At 36.6% G+C, this 20,875-nt stretch overlaps 1 protein-coding gene across 8 annotated transcripts in view; it reads left to right on the top strand.

Moving 5' to 3' along the window:
• Positions 1 to 20,875, top strand: part of marchf8 (membrane-associated ring finger (C3HC4) 8) — a 92,974-nt gene that overhangs the window by 68,449 nt on the left and 3,650 nt on the right. For 4 of the 8 annotated variants that reach the window (XM_059035772.1, XM_059035773.1, XM_059035774.1 and 1 more), the window contains 6 exons: positions 2,603 to 2,653; positions 8,544 to 8,623; positions 8,856 to 9,695; positions 13,357 to 13,537; positions 14,542 to 14,689; positions 20,347 to 20,361. In XM_059035772.1, the coding sequence (XP_058891755.1) occupies positions 2,603 to 2,653; positions 8,544 to 8,623; positions 8,856 to 9,695; positions 13,357 to 13,537; positions 14,542 to 14,689; positions 20,347 to 20,361 (1,315 nt within the window). The remainder of the gene's footprint in view (positions 1 to 2,602; positions 2,654 to 8,543; positions 8,624 to 8,855; positions 9,696 to 13,356; positions 13,538 to 14,541; positions 14,690 to 20,346; positions 20,362 to 20,875) is intronic. The other 4 variants (XM_034926071.2, XM_059035775.1, XM_059035776.1 and 1 more) reach the window with 4 other exon arrangements.

The following is a 20,875-nucleotide window of genomic DNA, read 5'->3' as shown; positions in this document are numbered from 1 at the left end:
ATTGATGTTGCTTGTTTAAAACAGTTAATGAGGCCTTTTGTTTACACTAGTGGGTGTTCACTGGTAGATAACGACCTGAAATGCTGCATCTTGATTGGCTGAGGCAGTGTCCAGCATTCAATGAGGTTTATAATAATTGTTACCTGTAAGGTAGTGAAACATTAATGCTAATTGGGGTCTGTGAACTCAGAAGTTAATGTCATCCAGTTACCTAATGAGTGTCCAGTGCAGAAGATGTTTTAAATGTCTGACTGCAGAAAAAAAAACAATGAGGGTTGAACATGAAAGCTGTAAATATATTCTACTGTCATGGAGATATTGGAGGTTGGTGAATGAATTTATAAATAGCAATTCTACAAAAATGTGATACAGTACGTGTCCTGGTTGCAGATTGGACTGTAGATTGTGGACTGCAGATGAAACCGACTGCAGCCCCATATTGATATTGCAATGAGATCTACAGACTGGAAATGTGGCATAGGTTCAGTTGGTATATCACAGTGTTACCATTGACCTACAGCTATGGCTGAAGGTTTTGCATCACCCTATAGAATTAACTGCCATATTCCCTCGAATTTAAGACGCCCACAAATTTAAGACCTAGCTCAAATTAAAGTGCATCTTGAATTCAAAGAAATACTGTAATTTTGCTTCATAAAGTCGAATGAAACCTGCTGAATAATGTTACGTTAAGTATTGAATTATATACCACTTTGTAGTTTCCATATACTTAACAAAAAACTGATAAAAATTGAAGAATGTGACATTTTGAAATCTAACATGAAACACTGTACTACTATTATGGCTTCCGGTAGACTTTCACAATATCATATTTTGTAGTTTCTTTCATTCCAATTGCAATTCTTTTTTAAAATCAATTTCCAATTTCTTCAGAGATTGGAATTGTAATGAATATTTTAGAGACATCATAATTACTGTGATTGTTCAACTGCTTTCATTTGAAGCCAATTTAATTGACTAACAACAACTTCAATTTAAGTAATGTGTTGCCACTGTGTGAGAAGCTCATTTTAACAGAACACTGCTAATTGCAATTTTCTTCAATAATGTGTTGGAATTGATTAAAAGGAAATTAGAATTGGAATTGGAAATATTATGTGATGCAATCATTGAATGTATTTGTTAATAAAAAAAAAAAATTTATGTAAATTAATAAAATGTACTTTTTATAATTTACTGTTTGAGTTGTTTAAAGAAACTGCTTATTGTACAAATGAGCTTGTCGCAAGGATGTTCCAAGGCTTGGGCAATAAAACATAGAAATTAAGTGACTGAACTAATTTAAAATGTAACAAACTACATTTCTTGGGGAAATTGGAATTGCTCCAGATAATATAACCTTAGGGAGCTTTGCTCTGCCTTTTCAGAGATCCCCCATTTATCGTCAGGGTTGAAAAGGAGTTTTCCCATAGTATGATGAATGCAGATCAGTAAAATATGCCATATGGGCTTCACAGGCTTATGTTTTGTTGAACAGTGTTGCATAACACATTCAACAATAGTTCACCTGCAGTTCAAGCAGCTGAATATTATTTAGCCTCAAATCAAACAGGCCCATGTTCACACAAGTCAGCCCAAGACAAATGTATTTGGCTCGTTTTAAATGTTTTAAAATAAATCCATCTGTGGAATCTATCTTGCATTCTCTTTCTAATACATTTATAATGTGCAAAACTCCCTTATGTAAACCCAAGACCAAATGTAAAAGAATTGTGGATCTTCGAATATCTACCACACAATGAACACATCAACTGCACCCCTTAAGCATCTACATGGGTTTTACACACAGCGGGAAGCAGTGCATTACATGTGACGCATTATCTGTAACTTGTAACTAATGTTGCCTTTTTAAGACAGGTAACTAAATGTGGTACTGCAATACATTTTATGTGAAAAAATAATGTTATATGTTGTTTGTTGTGCCTGAGAAGTAATTATTTGTAACTGTAACTAGTTACTTCGTTTCAAAGTAATACATTACTGTAGCTAGTTACAGTTTTGTTCAAATAATTTGTAATTGTTATAGATTACTTTTTAAAAGTAACTTCCTCAACATTAGCTACACAAACTGATCACGTCATATCAGCTCCAATAACTCGGCACAACGCAACTCCTTTCTCCCGATGCTCCTGGAATATCTTGCTATCAACCACGCTAACTGTAACAAGTCTACAGGATGTACTATAGGTTATGGTGATTACTTTGTGATTTCATACTTTTAACTAGAATCTAACAACATTTCTGAGGTTCAAAGTCCGATTTACAACCGCTGCTCCATGTGATTACATTATCTGAATGATAAGTGAAATCACAGAACAAATATATACAGCGCCCGAAACTGGGCTTTCAAAACTGGAATTTGGAGCTGAGCGGAAATATTATTGAAGAACATTTGTATTCGTCACTGCACATTCATTTCCCTAAAAGGTTTAAAAAATAGAAACCCCCTCCCCATCACCAGTGTTATGAGTTAATGTACCTTCAGTACTCCCTCCACCCCAGTGTCTGCTCTAATGTGTTTGCCGAAGATTTCGACATTTTATTGATTCAGGCACAAACCAAGTTATTTTCTCTTTTACAGAATGAGAAGCCACTGGGGCATTCTGCAAGCCGGTCGAGCAACATCTCAAAGGTATGTTAGAATCATGAAAATGGGACAGATTGTCAGTGTGTCATCGTATAATGTTTTTCACTGTAAAACAGTAAATGACTCTTTAAGTGACATTACAGATCTGTTCTCTTATCCACCACTGGGGAAGCACATCCCCAGTGATGGGGAAATACCAGAGGTGTCTGTGAGTTACAATATTCTTTTCCACAAGCAACAGAATCTTTAGATATAGGTATATTTAAATGATCAGCAGCCAGGATTTTGAGCACACAGACCCCCGTTTTAAATTCCCCTATAGCTGGATAAACCACTCCTACTTGCAGACCTTGTCAGGTGAGACTAAAGGTCATTGTGGACTGTACATCTGTTGTGCAACTTTGTCAGCTCTTTCAATGAGAAATCCAGAGTCCATTAGTGACGGTTTCCACGTTTCCTCCGTGGTGTATCAATGACGTGTAAGGTAGATTTAGTCCAGGCAATGTTCCACGGCAGCTACTGTCAATCTAAGAGCCGCTCCACAGATAAACACTATACTTAATCTTAGGATGACCCGTGCAAGTAATAATTTAATGGTGGTGTTTTTTTACAGTAGCAAGAAGATATTAAGATATTGTTACAATGGGATTATTAGTTATGACCTATGACCTGCTGTTTTCACTGCCTAAAAGCCACTTTTCCAGCCCTTCCCCTTAATCCTCTTGCTGCAGATTCTGCCCTAGTACTGGGTCACTGCATGAAGGCAGCAGTTATAACTACTCTGAGAGGCTGAGCGCTAGTACTGCAAATTGAATACAAATTATAAAATATCCATACATTGTTAATCAAAGCACATAAGGGTTAATTAAACAGTCAACGCTCATCAATTAGAACTGGGATTACACAAATGTCCTCCCATTTTTTAAAAAAATACAGCTTAACCTACCTTAACTGTGTCTTTGACATAAGTGATATTTCCTATCATGATCGCTCATTGAAGGAGCAAAGATGGAGGGAAATTCCTTTGGAACTTCAGGTACCTATAAATAATTGTTATAACTTGTTAACGCCGAAGCAGATACTGTGTGTGGTAGTGTGTGCTCTCATTAGAATCAATTTCTACAGTCACTCGTATTTGATATCCCTTTCAAACCCCTACTGTATGCTTGTATTGCTAATTTAATCAAATACGAGGAGGAGGGGTGCGCGTCTGTGTGTGTGTGAAATAGAGAGAATGTAGATTACGTATTTAAACCTATAACAAACTTGTAGTAGCTATTAAAGTTGTATTCTAGTCTGTTCAAAAGCGCAGCACTCGCTCGTAGTACAAAATATTTATAAAAGTCTTCAAATTATTCATCTGACTACCGCTTGATGGCCAATCTCCCATGCCAATCTTTTAATCTAATAAATATTTTGTACTAGGAGCGAGTGTTGCACTTTTTGAACAGATTCGATTTTATTATTTTGGATGCACCTCGACTCGAGTTGGTTCAGAGCACAGACGTCAATGAAATAAATATTGACATTGCTATAGCCTAATGTTATAACTGTTATAAACTTTTTTTTATCGCAATATTGAACATTTGTGCAGTATATGTCCCTGAAGTATAAGTTCTCATGCTGGAATTTGCAGAGTATGAAATTAGCAATATCCACTGTCCTATTATACACACATAGTTACTTACATATTCACAATGCGTTACTGTATGCTTCCAATTATATAGATACGAATAATGATACTGTAATATGTATTTATAGTTATTTTTGGTCAGTGGTAGAAGTCCAAACACAAGCAGAAAGCTGCTGAAACCTCGTCACAGTGGGTGTGGGGCAAAAGACCTCACTTCCAGGCAGAAATTGATTTTAAAGAATCTTGAATTCTTAAAGACATTTCTTGTGCACCATCATAATGAAACCAGTTTGGAAGCAAGTAAAAGATTTTTTTTTTTTTTAATGAGAATATTTTTCTAGTATTTAATGTTTTTTTCACATCAGAGAGAAATATTAATAGCAAAATCTACATACGCCAATTGCGCGTCCAAATGGATCTTCTCAGTGTTTTCTTCTTTTATCTGTGCAAAACAATGCACAGACAACAGTGATCGCCTCCTCGCTTGAGTCCATGATTCTCCCGAATGATGTCTACGATTCTGCAATGAAAATAGGCGCAGTCCGCGACAAGATATCTCGTATAGTGTGTGTAGCTTGCAATCCCCCGATCTACAGTGAGAAATCGTAGCTTAATCGGTACGTGTGCGTGGCGCTGCGTCTCCCGATTGACATTGTGTAGTGTAAACTTGGCTTTAGGTGAATGATTAGGTGAATTTTAAATAAAATGCTGTAGTCCCATCCTTTTATCATATTTCATGAGCTGAATTCACAAAATAAACAAATAATTTACTTCAGTGACAATATATATCGGGCAAGGCGTTCCCTCAATTCTGCTGAGAATAAAATTTACTTTTGTTTCGATTTATTTAAGTAAAAATTAAAGTGTGCCACTTAAGTCTCACACCAGGAGGGTAATTGCAGTTAATTGGGATAATTTACCCTTTCAGTTATTCAGTAATTGATGAGCAGGTGTTTGTGGTTGTACTGATTATCCCAGCTAGAAAATCTGAGAATGCACTGTACTGTATATCATTGTAGTTAGTGCTTTCTGAACCCAAGTTTTTTCATTGAATACAACTTTCACAATACATAAAGGTGTCAGAGGGTACAAAACAGCAATTTCATCTTTTTGGTAAGAACACATACAAAGGCTTTGTGCTAGCCCAAGACTGCAGTCTCTCCTTACCTATGCATTAAGGCTTGCTTACTGGATGGTATTCCATTTTCACTTATACCTTGTTTCCATGGACAGCCAACTCGAGTCGACTCGAGTGCGCTCAAGTTGGCTTGAATTCTCCCTGAACTTGAGTTGATGGACAACTCCAGTTGGAAAAACATGGAAATTATCCGAGTTATCACTTCAGTTGGGCAGGAATTATTTGCACATTTGTTCCACTCAGTACAGCTCTCCGTCTGGCTTGCAGGCTGCTGCATAATCCAGTTTATAGCCCAGCCATCATATTTGTTTACATCGTCGAGGTTGAATTTGTTTGAATTTCAGAAATTCAGAAAACAGTGACAGTTACAGTTACAAAAAGGTACAAGTAAACCTCGTGTTATTACTTTATGAAGACGTGTCGATGGCCACTGCTTACTGTGAAGAAACGGCAATGACAAGAAATGAAAAAAAGAAATAAAATGCATTGTGTACTATTTATTTTGGGAATAAACAAAACAACTTTTAACTTGAACTGCTATTTGGCATCCTTTGTTTTGTAGTTAATTTACTGGGGTAAAGTAAGTCCTACACAACTTATTCATTACTCCTGGGATATTTTTCTATTTTAGCATGTTGCTTATTGTAAGGGCTTGCTGTAAAATAAAGGCACACATACAGGGCCATGGCCATGCCCCCTGCCCCTGCTGCTATGCTGTCTCTGCCTGCATTCAGAGTAATATAATGGCTTTTATTACTTTTTGAAAAATGAACGAATATCCGAACGAATATTTAAATTATGAAAGTCTTGTGTTCGTCCCAGCACTAATGTGTGTGTGTGTGTGTGTGTGTGTGTGTGTAACATAATTTAGATATTTTATTTAATCATGTAATCAAACAAACTACAAAATTATATCGCCATAATAGTAGTATTTCATGTTAGATTTTGAAATGTCCCATTTTTCAATTTTTGTCAGTTTTTCGGTAAGTATATGTAATTCAATATGTTAACGTAACATCATTCAGCAGGTTTCATTCGACTTTATGAAGCAACATTTTTTAATTCTATAGGGTGATGCAAAACTTTTGGCCATAGCTGTAGTCTGAAGCTTTTTCTGACCTAATCGTGTCTGAGCCAGCAGAGGATCTTAACAGTGTTATTGTATTAAGAGGTCCAAGGGTACTGGCCTGTCCTGGTGCGAGGTTACATTAAGAAAAACACAAAGAATTAATCACTCGGTTCAAGCAACAAGACGGTTTTTAAATAGCATTTTTGGTGTTACATAGCTCTTTTGAAGATAAGTTTTATGTATATATCGTGTAGAGGTTACTCTTGGACTATTTATTCATTTATCAGTCTGATCCTGGATAGCAGTGTGGAGTAGTGGTTAGGGCTCTGGACTCTTAACCAGAAGGTCATGGGTTCAATTCCAGGTGGGGACACTGCTGCTGTACCCTTGAGCAAGGTACTTTACCTAGATTGCTCCAGTAAAAACCCAACTGTATAAATGGGTAATTGTATGTAAAAAAAATAATGTGATATCTTGTAACAATTGTAAGTCGCCCTGGATAAGGGCGTCTGCTAAGAAATAAATAATAAATAATAATAATAAGGCTGCCAGCTTTACATGCTTTTGTAGACATGCAAACTACCTGCAGTAAACTGAATGGCCATGTCAAGCACAAAAGTAAAATAAATAAACAATATTTCAATTTGAAATTCCATAATGTTACTTTAAAGTAATAGTAATATCTGGTACTACACACAATTAAATACGTCTTTGTTTACCAGGCATGCTTTTAGACTGTCTTGCAATTCCTGGGTCATTTCACTTGGAGGGTGAAGTTGTTCCCACACCTTCCCTGCCATTAACCACCCAGCTGGCCTGCCTAGTGAGGCCGCAGTTGGTAGCTGGCTCTCACAGCCCCTAATGAACAGATGAGCTAACTGAGGCTCTGCATACAACGTGCTGCTGCAGCAAGTCCTTATGCCACCATGCAGAACATTCAGAGCTGTGCGCCAAGTAATTTAGCTTCAAGGCTGATATGTGGTCTTTTAAACACAAACCCTGCACACTGCGGTTGGTGTGCATTTAGGCACTTCCTCTGCCAGGAAACCTGCTAAATTGAACTCGTTAACAGAATTTCACTGTACTGTGTTTCTAAATGTAGCAAACATTTAGACTTTTAAAAGCATACTATAAAGTTACGGAGCATTTACATTGTTTGATATAAAGGCATGTCATTTTAAACTTTTTAAATGTTTGTACAAAATAGCAAAAGTTAAATCAATTTTCAATCCAAATGAGCTTAATTAAAGCTGAGCTAAGCCCCCTTTTAAAAGAAGTATCCCAATCTTTAGACCTACCATATGGTATGTATACAAGTGTTGAACAAAAGACAGAAACACATGCAATATATAGTACATGCTTAATGTGTGTACTATGTATTGCAATGTGTCTTTTTTGGGCTACCCCTGAAATGACTGAATCATTTATAATCTAATGCAACCAGAATTAGGGGCAGTAATCATGGAGGGATATTTCCCATTCATAAAAATCAACTATATATAATATGGCAGACTAGTCATGCTGAATCAGTACTGTCAAGATTGCCCTTGGTGGCCCAACACCCTACAGTCTAGATGTTTATATTGCTTTGTGTTAACCCTTTATATGAAACTGAAATAACACAAACCGTATGACACATTTTGGGATGTTAAATTGTTCCTAAATATTTTAACGTTGTCAAATATATTGAGGCCAGCTGTAGTGTTTTATAATGTAGGACATATACAGTGTAATATTGTCTATTGAAGCCTTTTCATTTATAGGTAAATGTTGTGTATATATATATATAGTCTCATCCACATTCATGTTAATACATCATGGAGGATTCAATCCTATTTATTTTGCATCACCCCAGTGTCGCCCTAGTGTCGCTCCTGCATCACCTGTGGTGTGAAAGACACTTACCAAAAGTATAGATTCTATTAATTTTGTTGCATCGTTGCAGTTTCGCTTGTCAGATCATGGCCTTAGCAGTTACTTTCTATGGAGAACCGTCTTGCTTAAAACTACTGATTCCAAAAAATGTGTTTCTGTGGATGGGAAGTTGTAGTTTTCAATTGCTGATACCTTTTTTTTTTTTTACTGTTTGTTTTAGGCCGGAAGCCCGACTTCAGTTAATGCTCCTTGCAGCATCCCACGAACCTCGGTCACACCTTCAAACCAGGACATTTGCAGGTAATGTGTAACCAAATGACTTTGTAAAGAAGTCTGTGAACATTGTGGGTCATTTACTTTACCTTTTGGTTTAATAATATTTACAGGCTAGGTAATATCAGCACTCAATCTATAATCTTTAGTATGTTTCTGTTTCCTTGCTTTTCTTTAACACATGCATGCATTTGTTTCATTTATATTTTTTTCTACCTTTCTGTTTTTCTTGATTTAATCCCGTTCACACTGCATGCAGTTGCAAAGCACATGTTCCAACACAGGGTGCACAGAATCCTGTGCAGACGGCCGTTGTCTTGAAGAGTTTTAATAGCAATAGCTATGTCGCTCAAGAGGTTGGTGTGACAACAGTGTACCAAGAAAAGAAGAAGAATTCATTTGGACATGATTGGGTGCATCTACTGAAACCCTCCATGAATGCCAAGTCATACGGAGCTCTAAAATTTTCCAAATCCCTCAACGATGTAGGCCAGAAGATGGATAGCCTTTACAGTGGTTTAAACTTCATTGACAGGACGTGCTCAGAAGGGAAATTAGCACCAGTCAAAGAGAACTGCTCAGGAATAAATCACTTTCAGACCAATAACATAACTTACAACGGCAAACCTCATCATTACAACCTTCCTTTTTCTTATCGTGTTCCGACGTTTTCCACCAACTACAAGTACATCTCAGGGGTGGGAGAGGATCATTGTACCATACACATACCTCCTCAAGAAGGGAGGCAAACAAACGAGCTACAGAAAGGCACACATCTGTTCCGCTTTCTCTTGTCCTTTTCTCATTCCTCGACCACTGGGAGCCTTCACAAGCTGTCTGAACTGGAGAGCTATGCCACCCGCATGCACATCGCAAAGTCCTCCAGCACTTTGATGGGGGGCAACGAGTCGTACTGCACCAATGACATTGGAGATGACGAAGTGTTTGAAGGCGACAGCCGGTCGAACCTCAAAGTGGATGAGCAGCGAGCCCCGCTCTGCTCAGTGGAGGAGGATTGCGATCTTGACTGCTGTGCCTCTCCAGTGTCAGAGAAAATGGTCCCACTGTCTCTGTATTCAACTTCAGGGGATGTGTGCAGGTTGGTTCACAATTACAACCACCCTTCTTTCAACCCCTTCTATCTATCCTCTTTCTACTCTAGAATTCCCACTTCCCTTTGTGTTTCGTATTCTTGCAAGCAGTTAGAGATCGCGTACAGTACATGAAAGTGTGTGTAACCAATTAGCAGCCACTTAAGTTCCCTGCCTTTCAATTTTCATTGTGTTATTTTACTCTCTCCTTTTTTTTGATAAGCTATTAGATGTGGTGGTTTCTAAAGTACTCTAATTAATGTAGTTCAAGTACTGTAAGTTCAATGCTGCTTCGCTTCTATTTATTTTTAGTTAGTTTAAGCAACTTTGCAACCCTTATGTGACTGGTGGTTTATAATAATGTATTGTTGGCTTTATAAAGGCTTTCCTAATGAAATGTGCTAATATACATGTCTATTTAAACCCACTGGTTTATTTTAGTTTTCAATATTGAATATTCTAAATGTATACATATTGGTACACAATACATTTATAAATACAAAATAAGCCTTAAAAAATAACTGATCAATTATAACCAATTCACCATTCAGAAGCTGAAAATACTGAAAGCTTTTATACCCTCTGCATGTATGACTGTCATGTACTGTAATATGACACTTAAATTAAACCTTAAATGACAAGCATTAAGAAATATTACACGATGCAGAAACTGCTGTAGAGAGTCAAACAATGCACAACAGGGGCTAAAATACCCCTCAAATGTATTATGTAACAGGCACTACTACTACTAATGATGTACTTGGCCATTTTAATCTCCATAGTATTCTCTGAAATCATCCCCATACTTTCCAGACCCTGGGTACTCGCCTACAACAGGACCTGGTCATGCTACAATAATAGCCTTGGATTAGAACATATATCCCTGTTTCTTTTATTTATTTTGTACTTGTTACTTATCTTACAATAATATGTTCTGTGTGCTTCTCTGTTGTGTTTCTGTGTAGATCAATTACCATGATTTAATCCAGAAAAAGATTTTTCAGGCAGAAACAGTATACAAGTAGACTTATATTTTTATTTTATCCCTGGTATTGTGGTTTCTGCACAAGAAACAAAGTGGCAAAAGACACATTTTCATAAAGTAATGTCATTACTGTGGTTTACTTCTGCTTTTCTTTTTAGATGTGCACGCAAGTGAAAACTCACATTTAACTTAAATAAACTCTTCAAAATGTTATAGAAAAGGGGGCATTGTACAAAGAAAAAACACCTCACCGTTTGGGTTTTCGTTTTCGTTTATTACAGTCCTTGTAATAGAAAATACTAGGATCACAACAAAACAAAACGTTGCTCACTATGCTTAACAGGTACCTTGCAAGTTGGGCCAATGTTTGAAAAGCGCCTGTATCCCGATTCCTACTCGCTTACCAAATCTGGGTTTAGAAACATACATGTTTAAATACAGTCTCTGATTCCTACTGACTCTGATGGTAATGTTTAGCTTATTAGCTAAGAACAGTAGAGGGAACAATGATTATTTGAACTGGGGGAGTGCATTTGACACCTTGTAATAGTTTTTGTACAACCCTTATAAAAGTTAACGATGGTGAAGCATAGGTAAACATTGTAAAGCCCAGAGTATAGGGGCTGTATTCTGATCACAGCGGAAATGTGAGCACAAGCGCAAAGTGCGCTTTCCCCCCATTCTGTGGCGCATAAATTACAAGCTTAACTAGTTTGAAATGAATTAGAAAATGGATCAGAGATTTCCTTTAACCTGATTGGTCAATACAAGGGCTTAAATCTCTGATAAAGGACCTTGAATGTTATCTTTCAAACTATGTTTAATCACTGTTCCAAATTAATCCACCCGAAAATATTGAAATACAGTACTCGTGTATTTTACCTTGTGCCTGCTTGTTGAAAGAAAATCTCTGTTCTTGTAGTGCACAAACCCTCTGAATGTTGCCTGCCAATGTATAATATTCTGCTTCCTCGCTGTCCTATCTGTCTATTTAATTTTAGTATAGCAAATAAAGTGTTTGCTTTCAGCAGCAATAGAGTAACCACAATACTAAAGCAACTAGTCTCCGGTTTGAATGACAAGTTGAAATCAAACAACTGTATGCAGTCTGATTAGTATCAGCAACTTTATTTAAGCATATCACAGTAACAACACAGGCACATTGCATCTCTTCTAAAGCCAGGAGAAGGAGGCTTTGACTTTATGAACACGCACTGTGAACAAGTAACTGAACAAACAGCATGATCAGGATAAACACATTCTGCAGATAACAACTAGATTATTTTTAATTACTAAAATGTTTTATTTTATTTATTTTGCTAATAAATCTTAAATAGTGAAACGCACACAAATACACGAACAGGCACTCAAATCCAAAATAATAAGTTAGCTGCACATCATGTCCCGCTAGAAAATGAATCAGCTGCTGCTACTGGTAGACAGGTCAGGGTCATGTAGTAACGTCAATGCCATGAAATAATGTACCTTGTATAATTGTTATAAATAACAAATGATTGCCCTACGTGTCTCTACCTCTTCTGTTAATATAGCAATCTCCTGTGTCGTGAAGTGTGGTTTACGTATTCTCTCGGCGAGTGGCCTACCACTTGCTGTTCTGACTTGCGCTGGTTGTTCTTGCTCTGTGCTACTGCCGCTCACATGATCGCCACTTCAACATTCAAAACGGAGCCTTGCGGTGACGCAAGCGCATTCTGTCTCTTAAAAGGGATTAGCCTGGCCCTGATTGGATTGCAGATTCCGCAACCTACTCAGCATTGATTGGCTGGGCACTGTCACTGCGCCATTAAACGTGCTTGTGCTGGGTTTTTAATTTCAATCGAATCGCACTTTTGGAGAAGCCACTCCCTGCAGGGCAGACGCAATTGACTTTAACCACTGCGTCTGCGATTGCACTCATTTCATCAGAATAGAGGCCTATGAGTGTTAACAATTTTACTAGAAAGCAATGCTGTCAATGTAAATTGAACTAACAGACCCTGAGTTTTAAACCTCTGTAGTGTGGAATATAAAAGGAGTCAGGTCTGACGTTACATTATTAAAAAAGGGTTTTATAGTGAAGATCAGGACAGAAGCAATACTAGGGGCAAACTTAGGAGTATCTGATAGATTATAGTAGCGCAATATTGTTAGTGTTTTTAGATTAATAGATACAGATTTTATATTTCTTGGAGGGCTATGTGAGGAAAATGTATTTAGGCAGAGATGCTAAGCATTAATAACCTAAAATAAATAGTCCGCTGAGATTATGGTCGTCATTTCTTTGAGATTCTGAGGTATTACAGTTCAAGTACTAACATCAACAATTTATCAATATTGTAACTATATGATAGCCAGTCATTTTATGTATTCATTGCTTAGCCGATGCTTATCAAGCTAAACACTGGATGTAGAATAAACCATTGCTATATGCATAAATGGGTTTGTCCTCTAATCAATGTTAGCATTTGTTTCAGCTTGCAGTGATAGCCCCCAGTTCTTGATAAATGTCTTTCTGTGATTTTAAGATTCAAAGGTTTTTTAACACCGAAAAAATGATATGTTTTCAAAGCAGGTTTCCTTGTGTTGTAACCCAGTGTTGAAGAGTTTGTGCTCTGAGCCCCAAGCTTTAAATAGCTTTCCTCTGTGGCAGTGCATTATAACGGATAATTTTCCTTTTAATGCAGGATTTGTCACTGTGAAGGAGACGAGGAAAGCCAGCTGATTACACCCTGCCACTGTACGGGGAGCCTACGATTCGTACACCAGGCCTGCCTGCAACAGTGGATCAAGAGCTCAGACACACGCTGCTGTGAGCTGTGCAAGTACCAGTTCATTATGGAGACCAAATTAAAGCCACTACGGAAAGTAAGTGAATTAAAAAATAAATACAAAAAAATCTTAGGTGAGCACTCTTTATCACTGTGGAGTTTTATATTTAAATTAATTTTTAACTCTCAATGCAAATTTTAAAAACTCTGATAAGATAGTCTGTTAATAACGTGCTTGTCCCAGTAGAGTATTTCATTTTAATGAATAGTAGAATCGCTGTCAAGCAAGAGGAAGCCTACTTTACAACCTCGACTTAAAACTCCAGCCTGTTCAACTGGTAGATACAGCCGGAGCTGCCCGATTTTTTTATTTATTTTTTTAATGTAAGCATCCTGGCTATGCCAAGTTCTCGGTCTGAGCTGGGAAGCTTGAGTGGACGCTTAAGGGCTGATCATTGGGGCCGTCTGCAGTTGCCTTCAAACTCTTGGATGTAAACTCTTGGCTTGCTGGTGGAATTGGAGGATACCCACTGACCTTCAGTTTTCCTGAGCTTGTTTTAAAAATAAAGAAGCAAATGCTGTGTCAAGTTTAAAACATGTTTCTAAACATGCTTAAGGTCTGTAATAAAATGTGTGCAGACTTGAGCCCATCGCAATATACAACAGAACTTACACAGGACACACCATCTTTGATCCTGTATCAGTGGTATTTCCGTCCATGTGCAACAGTTCTGTGCCTGCAGACTCCATAGTAATCACCACAGGACAGATACAAGCATAGAGCTTTCTTTCACTTGACTAAACCGTCTCCTATCTTTTGAATAGTTGGGCCAGTGCCTGCAAAGCAGATCTGCTGGGTTGAAAAATATATTCAAAAGTCTTTTTTTTTTATATATAAACAGTTTGTTAATATGCACTGTATTTTGAAGCAAGTATCGGGAAAGTTACATAACTTGAAAGAAACAGCTTTGTTGCCCTGCAGAACAGGCAAACTCTTGTTCTGAGGATAGTTTCATACAGTTACAATGATTTGTACCATTGCCTTTGCATCTGCACTTTCTTATTTTTTTTAATGAGTTTTGTCCCGCCTATGTCTTGCAGTGGGAGAAGCTCCAGATGACATCCAGTGAGAGACGGAAGATAATGTGCTCTGTGACATTCCATGTCATCGCTATTACCTGTGTGGTGTGGTCCCTATATGTTCTCATTGACAGAACAGCAGAGGAGATAAAACAAGGTCAGACAAGTGGTATGTAGAGGCCCGTGCTCTTTTACCAAACCTTACCTTGATTTATAAAGCTTACCTTCTGATAAATACACACATGGTTAAAAACTATTTTCTCAATATTTCAAACTTCTTGCTGTTAAATATTTCAAATGAGACAGATGAGATACAGTTAATGGTCTAATGGTCTAGAAAATAACATTCTGTCTCATACATTCTGCACTAAATGCTGCCTCTTTGCTTCAGTATAATTTTTTTTTTTTTTTTTTTGGCCAGTGGTAGTTGTGGTAAATTCTTCAGTTGACATTAATTCACACTAGTGCTTGCAAAATACTTTTAATTCAAGCAGTGTGTAAATTGCATTTCATTTATTTTATTTTATTGATCTTCAGATGGCATCTTATGGAATTAAAGTTAGGTACTTAGCTATACTGGGAACTTGAATTTACATAATTCAATTTACATAATTTAAACTATACTTGAAACTTAATTTGACTTAACAGTGGTATGTTGTTTTTTTTTAGCATGTGTGACAATATTGCACAATATTGCAGGAACAGTAACTAGTGAGACTAGTATTGAAGAGGAGGACTAACTAACTATGTCTTGATTTTGAGGTGTTTGGACATTTTTCCGTTTAGTTTACAGCATATTTTTGTGTAGTAAATAATTAATATCCAACTGTTTTTCTTTTATAAAATATGAATGTGAGAGATGGAAGGGACTAGCTATTTACAGGTGATCAGTAAATAGTGAGTTACTTTTCTTCATTTTATATATATATATCTATATATATATATATATATATGTGTGTGTGTGTGTGTGTGTGTGTGTGTGTGTGTGTGTGTATATATATATATATATATATATATATATATATATATATATATATATATATATATATGTATATGTATATGTACTGGCCTCGTTGAATGTAACTCGTGTCCAACTATCCAGTCAGCTAAACACTCATTCAAATGATTCTCCAAGAGACAGGGTGTATCTTTAGTGTGAAACTGCAAATACAAATCACAAATGCGTACTCATGTAAGTATTCATTCTCACAACAATGTAAGTAATATTCACATGACGCTGCCTAAGTGCAGTAAAATAACAGCATGAACTACACATAAAACAGATGAGTATAAGGTAAGCATTGCAGTAGCTGCGAATAACTAGTACTAAATAGCTAGCTAGCTAACTAGCTGCTTATCCAATGCAGCTTACATGCTAAATAACATCAATGAAAAACATCTTAAAAACATGTCAAAAATAATGACTTAATTCAGTGATAATATGTTAATATCAGTGATATCTGTGTAAATAATAAACGTACTTTCAGATATTGCTCTCTTAAGAACTATGCAGTGAGGATGACGCAGGATTGTTGCCAAGCATTGCACAACACTAGCCTCATGTATAAACTGTAAGTGTCCAAACCTCTAGGTTTTCTCTTCCTATAACCTAACATAACACAGGAAGTAGTTGCTTCACTGGAGAATAATGAGAATTACCACTAGGTGGCACTAAACATAAAGCGAGTCCAGAACAATATATATATATATATATATATATATATATATATATATATATATATATATATATATATATATATATATATATATATATAATCTTAGTACAAGACTCTTAAACTATTAGTTCTTTCTGTAAAGTTACTGAAAGTGCTGAAAGAGTAAACAGGCACCAAAACTCTCCAGTGATATTTCAATGTCATAAGTACCCACACAGTAAACTATTAAACTGACTTGCGCATTTAAAAACATACTGGAATGCTCACAAGAGCGAATCACATCAAAGTTAAAGCAGCTAACAGAAATTTACATATACTTTATTGAAAAGAATATCTTATTAATCATATAAAAGAACACCCTAGATAAGGAAGGATAAACAATAAACTGCACTCTCCATGTCAGTTATCAAACACATGGACTGTGCCCGGTGGCATCGAAATTGTGCAGAACACATCTGATATGCAGCTTACACCTCCTCACCTCCAACATATGTGTCAGTGCTGATGGGTTTATCTTAATTGTACACTGCTGAAAGATTAGAGGAAGCAGTAGAGAAAGCCGCTGGAAGCAGAACTTTCAGAATGGTGTGCATGTTTGGGTAGCGTAGGTGAATAGCTTTAACAGTAGAGATGAGGTCACAGCTGAAGCTCACTAACTGGACTCTATTAACAAGCAATGGCTTGTACTCCATTTTCAATAGTGTCCCATGTTTAGTTTCTTACATACAGTTACTGAGCTGTAAGTCAGGGCAGACACAGGTGCTCTTCTTGCTAAGATATTAGGGAATTGTTAAGTGGAAGTTAGGTGTTAATTCTCTTAGGTGGTGCTTCCGATTCGGAGTTGGAACAGTGTCAGTGACATACATTCAGTCCCTAAACATTCAGATGAGGTATCAAAAGGCACTGTTCCAGATCTGGTCAAATGATTCATCATTACGTTTGGCATTTAGCAGACAAGCCTGGTCAGGTGCTGTAACAAGCTTACACTTGCAGTGACTGTATTAGCAGTCGTATATAGTAGCAGTCATGTCAGTGGTGCTAAGATCACAACTCAAACTCTGTGATTCATCCTAAAAGATCATTGCTTGCAGTGTAGAGATCATTTCTGAACAGTTCAAACAGTTACTCCTTCAGATATCTGAAGAGTTGCTTTTTTTCCAGGCTAATAGCCATTCAATCTCTATGCAGACCATAATAAAACACAACACTTTTTTCATAACTATATACATGTTGTGATTGACAGGGAAACTGCTGCTGTGACACAACGCTAAATCCAGATTATGGGTTATGTATGTATTGTGCTTGTGGGTTTCTTTGTTGTATGCTTGATTACACAACGCAGTGTAATACCTGCAGTAATTGGTTTCATACAGTGCTTTACCTATCACTTCTTCAGCCTTTATAAATACAATGCAGTGGACTGTAAAATGTATTGCACATAACGTAATCTTAAACTCATGATGTTAAACACAAAACAAGAAGCACAATAGGTCAGTACTGGCATTGAAGTGCAATGTTGGGAACAGATCCATACGAAGAACTCAAGAACATGCTGTATATCTTTCCAAATGAACAAATGGTGGCTGAAACATGTATTTCTCAAATTGATATGATACTTAGGTTGAGGGTACCTACTGCAATGTTGAAACACTATGGCCCGGCTGATACACTGCTTACTCAAGGTTGGCTCAGGGTTGGATGCATTTGGCTGTTTTAGCCAGTTTAGAATTATTATTCGCTGTATAACTGCAGCTTGCATTCAAAGTAAAGTACAGCTTCAGTCTTGCTAGACCAGTCTTTTTAAGGGTATACTGTCTGCATGTTTGTATAGGGCCAGCTCTTTCCCTCCAGTAAACCCCAGAACGGATCTCTGGCACCTTGAGTGAACAGCACCTTGGGTTAATTCCAGTTTTACTGAATATAGTTTATTTTTGTTGGGACAGATCAATTACAGAGTGTTGTTGTTTTGCAGTGTAATGATTTCCATTTACAGATCTGCAGTAGAACAGGCCATGAGATAGCCGCTTATTTTCAGGCAACCCTTAAAAATGTGCTGGCTCTGTATTACCAGGGCAGATTACCTTGCCAAAGTAAAAGAATGCTAAAGATGAAAACGGACTGCTCAGCACAAAACCTGCATTTAATTTAGGCATAGTTGTCCTCCAGTGTAATTCAGAAGTATGTAGGTTTCAAGTGGTTGTTTTTCAGATGGTTGATGTTCCTTTAAAGTTTACCACAGTAATTTTGCAGTTTTCCCAGGCTTTTGCCATGGTTATACTATGCATTTACCATAATTTACCATGATTTGCCATGTTTTTTTAATATGCTTTACCATTTGCAGGCTTTGCAATGCCTGCCTGTGCTTTACCATGCTTTCAGTATGCTTTATTATACTTTGCTATGCTTTTGCTATGGGGAACTTTTATAAGGGTTATCTGGTAAAATGGAACATTGTTTCCTTCTTCCACAAATCAGAGACAAATCTTATTAAGAAAGTGTAGCTTATTGTGAATTAAAAACAAATGTAATGCTATGCAAAATACATATACAGATATAAAAATAACACCAAAATACACAAGAAAAAAAAACATTTGAAGACAACTAACAGTTAGATTGAAGAGGCTTGGAGACGGTTGTTAGAAATAAAATAATATATATATATACATATATGTGTGTGTGTATATATATATGTGTGTGTGTGTGTGTATGTGTGTGTATATATATATATATATGTATGTGTGTGTGTGTGTGTGTGTGTATATATACAGTGCCTTGCATAAGTATTCACCCCCCTTGGACTTTTAGAATACTTATGCAAGGCACTGTATATGTGTGTATATATATATATATATATATATATATATATATATATATATATATATATATATATATATATATATATTATGTGTGTATTTTCATGAGTCCAGTAAAGAGTTTATCTATTATTAACATTAGAATATCAAAACGTCAAAAACCTTACAGAATTATTAATCGTAATAGAGTGAAAAGGTGTCACAAAATTCAAGGACAAGACATTTATACAGTTCCTTATTTACTTTTTCCACATTTTTTATGAAATCTGCAACCATTTTGAGTAGTTCTGAGTGCTGATGATCACATGTTGTTTTATTGATTTTTTTTTTCCGGATGACCTGAGAGAGTGATTTGAAAAGGATGAAAAGCACAGCTCCTTTTCCAAGTGGCTGGAACTCAAATAATTTCTCCATTTCCATGACTGTCAGTTGTGACTTTTGACTATATAATCCAGCGAGTACAACACATAATTAGATTGATAACACTATTAACTGATTTCACCAAAGTATTACTAAAAAAAATTGCAGCCAAAATTCCAGATTCTCCATTTGCAAAGAAAGATACAAGAATGTAAGAAAATGTATGAACAAGAGGAGGCCATTTGGCCCATCTAAACGTGTCCGCTTTTCAGTAGCTGATTGATCTCAAAACGATCCAACATGACTAGGTAGCCCATTCCATACCCTCACCACTCTCTCTGTGAAGAAGAGTCTCCTTCAGCAACATGACTAGGTAGCCCATTCCATACCCTCACCACTCTCTCTGTGAAGAAGAGTCTCCTTCAGCAACATGACTAGGTAGCCCATTCCATACCCTCACCACACTCTCTGTGAAGAAGAGCCTCCTTCAGCAACATGACTAGGTAGCCCATTCCATACTCTCTCCTTCCCTCTGTCCCACTCTAATTTCCAACTGTGTCCTCTTGTCCTGGTTTCTGTACTGTGTTTAAAATACAGAAGGTTAGTGTTAACTATGTCAATCTATTCTGTTTGCTTGTTTGATTGCTTCCATGCACTGCCTGGTTGCAGACAGTAATGATTCTATTACAACACCAAGGTCTTCCTCTTGGTGAACCTGTTCTGTATTCCAAACAAAAGGGATGCTAATGGTTTCCATGGAAACTTAGAGAAGCAGCTGGGCTTTCAGAACAGGTCATAGGGGAAAAAATCAATAGTTAAACAACTCAGAAAAAAATATTGAACAATTGCAAATGTCATAAAGAGGTAATAAGAAATTTAAGAAATTGCATAGGTGTCAAGCATTTTATTCTATGGGTAATAATGTTTGTATGGTTGTTCATACGTTATAAAAACTTAAACTTTTTCTAACCATGCAGCCGGGAGAATACCAGGTAATTCTTTTTAAATTTATTTTTCTGTAAATATTTTAATACATTCTTATTGCACATAGTACGTTCTTGTATGAAACCATCAATGAAAGATGTAATTGAGTGGCAAGATTTGTCCTTTGAACTTATTTTTTTGTGTATCACCACATCAGATTCCTCCCAACAATATTTCTAATTCTTAATCGGAGCATGTTGACTTTATTATAATTACTGTCTATTTAAAAAGTAAAGTTGGACTTTATTGGTGGCTTTAATTATTAATATTTGGAGTGGTGGCTGTTTTAACAATTTATAACATACTACAAATACATTTTTGCTCAAAAGAGCCAACTTCCCAATGTTTCAATATGTTTAACATACTTTTGTCAAGGGGAAGTGTGTTTGAAAACAAATAGTGGAGGTACTTATACTGCAATTAATTACAACTAAAACAGGACAGAAAAAGGAAACAGTTGTTTGGGCCGGTTTTAGGAGCAGCTAAAATACATCCAATTGTCCATTCAGTCAATTTTGAAGC

Source organism: Acipenser ruthenus, chromosome 13, assembly GCF_902713425.1.
Source record: "Acipenser ruthenus chromosome 13, fAciRut3.2 maternal haplotype, whole genome shotgun sequence".
NCBI classification, from domain to species: Eukaryota; Metazoa; Chordata; class Actinopteri; order Acipenseriformes; family Acipenseridae; genus Acipenser; species Acipenser ruthenus.
The sequence above is the reverse complement of the archived record's forward strand: the minus strand, read 5'-3'. Positions and strand labels throughout refer to the sequence as shown.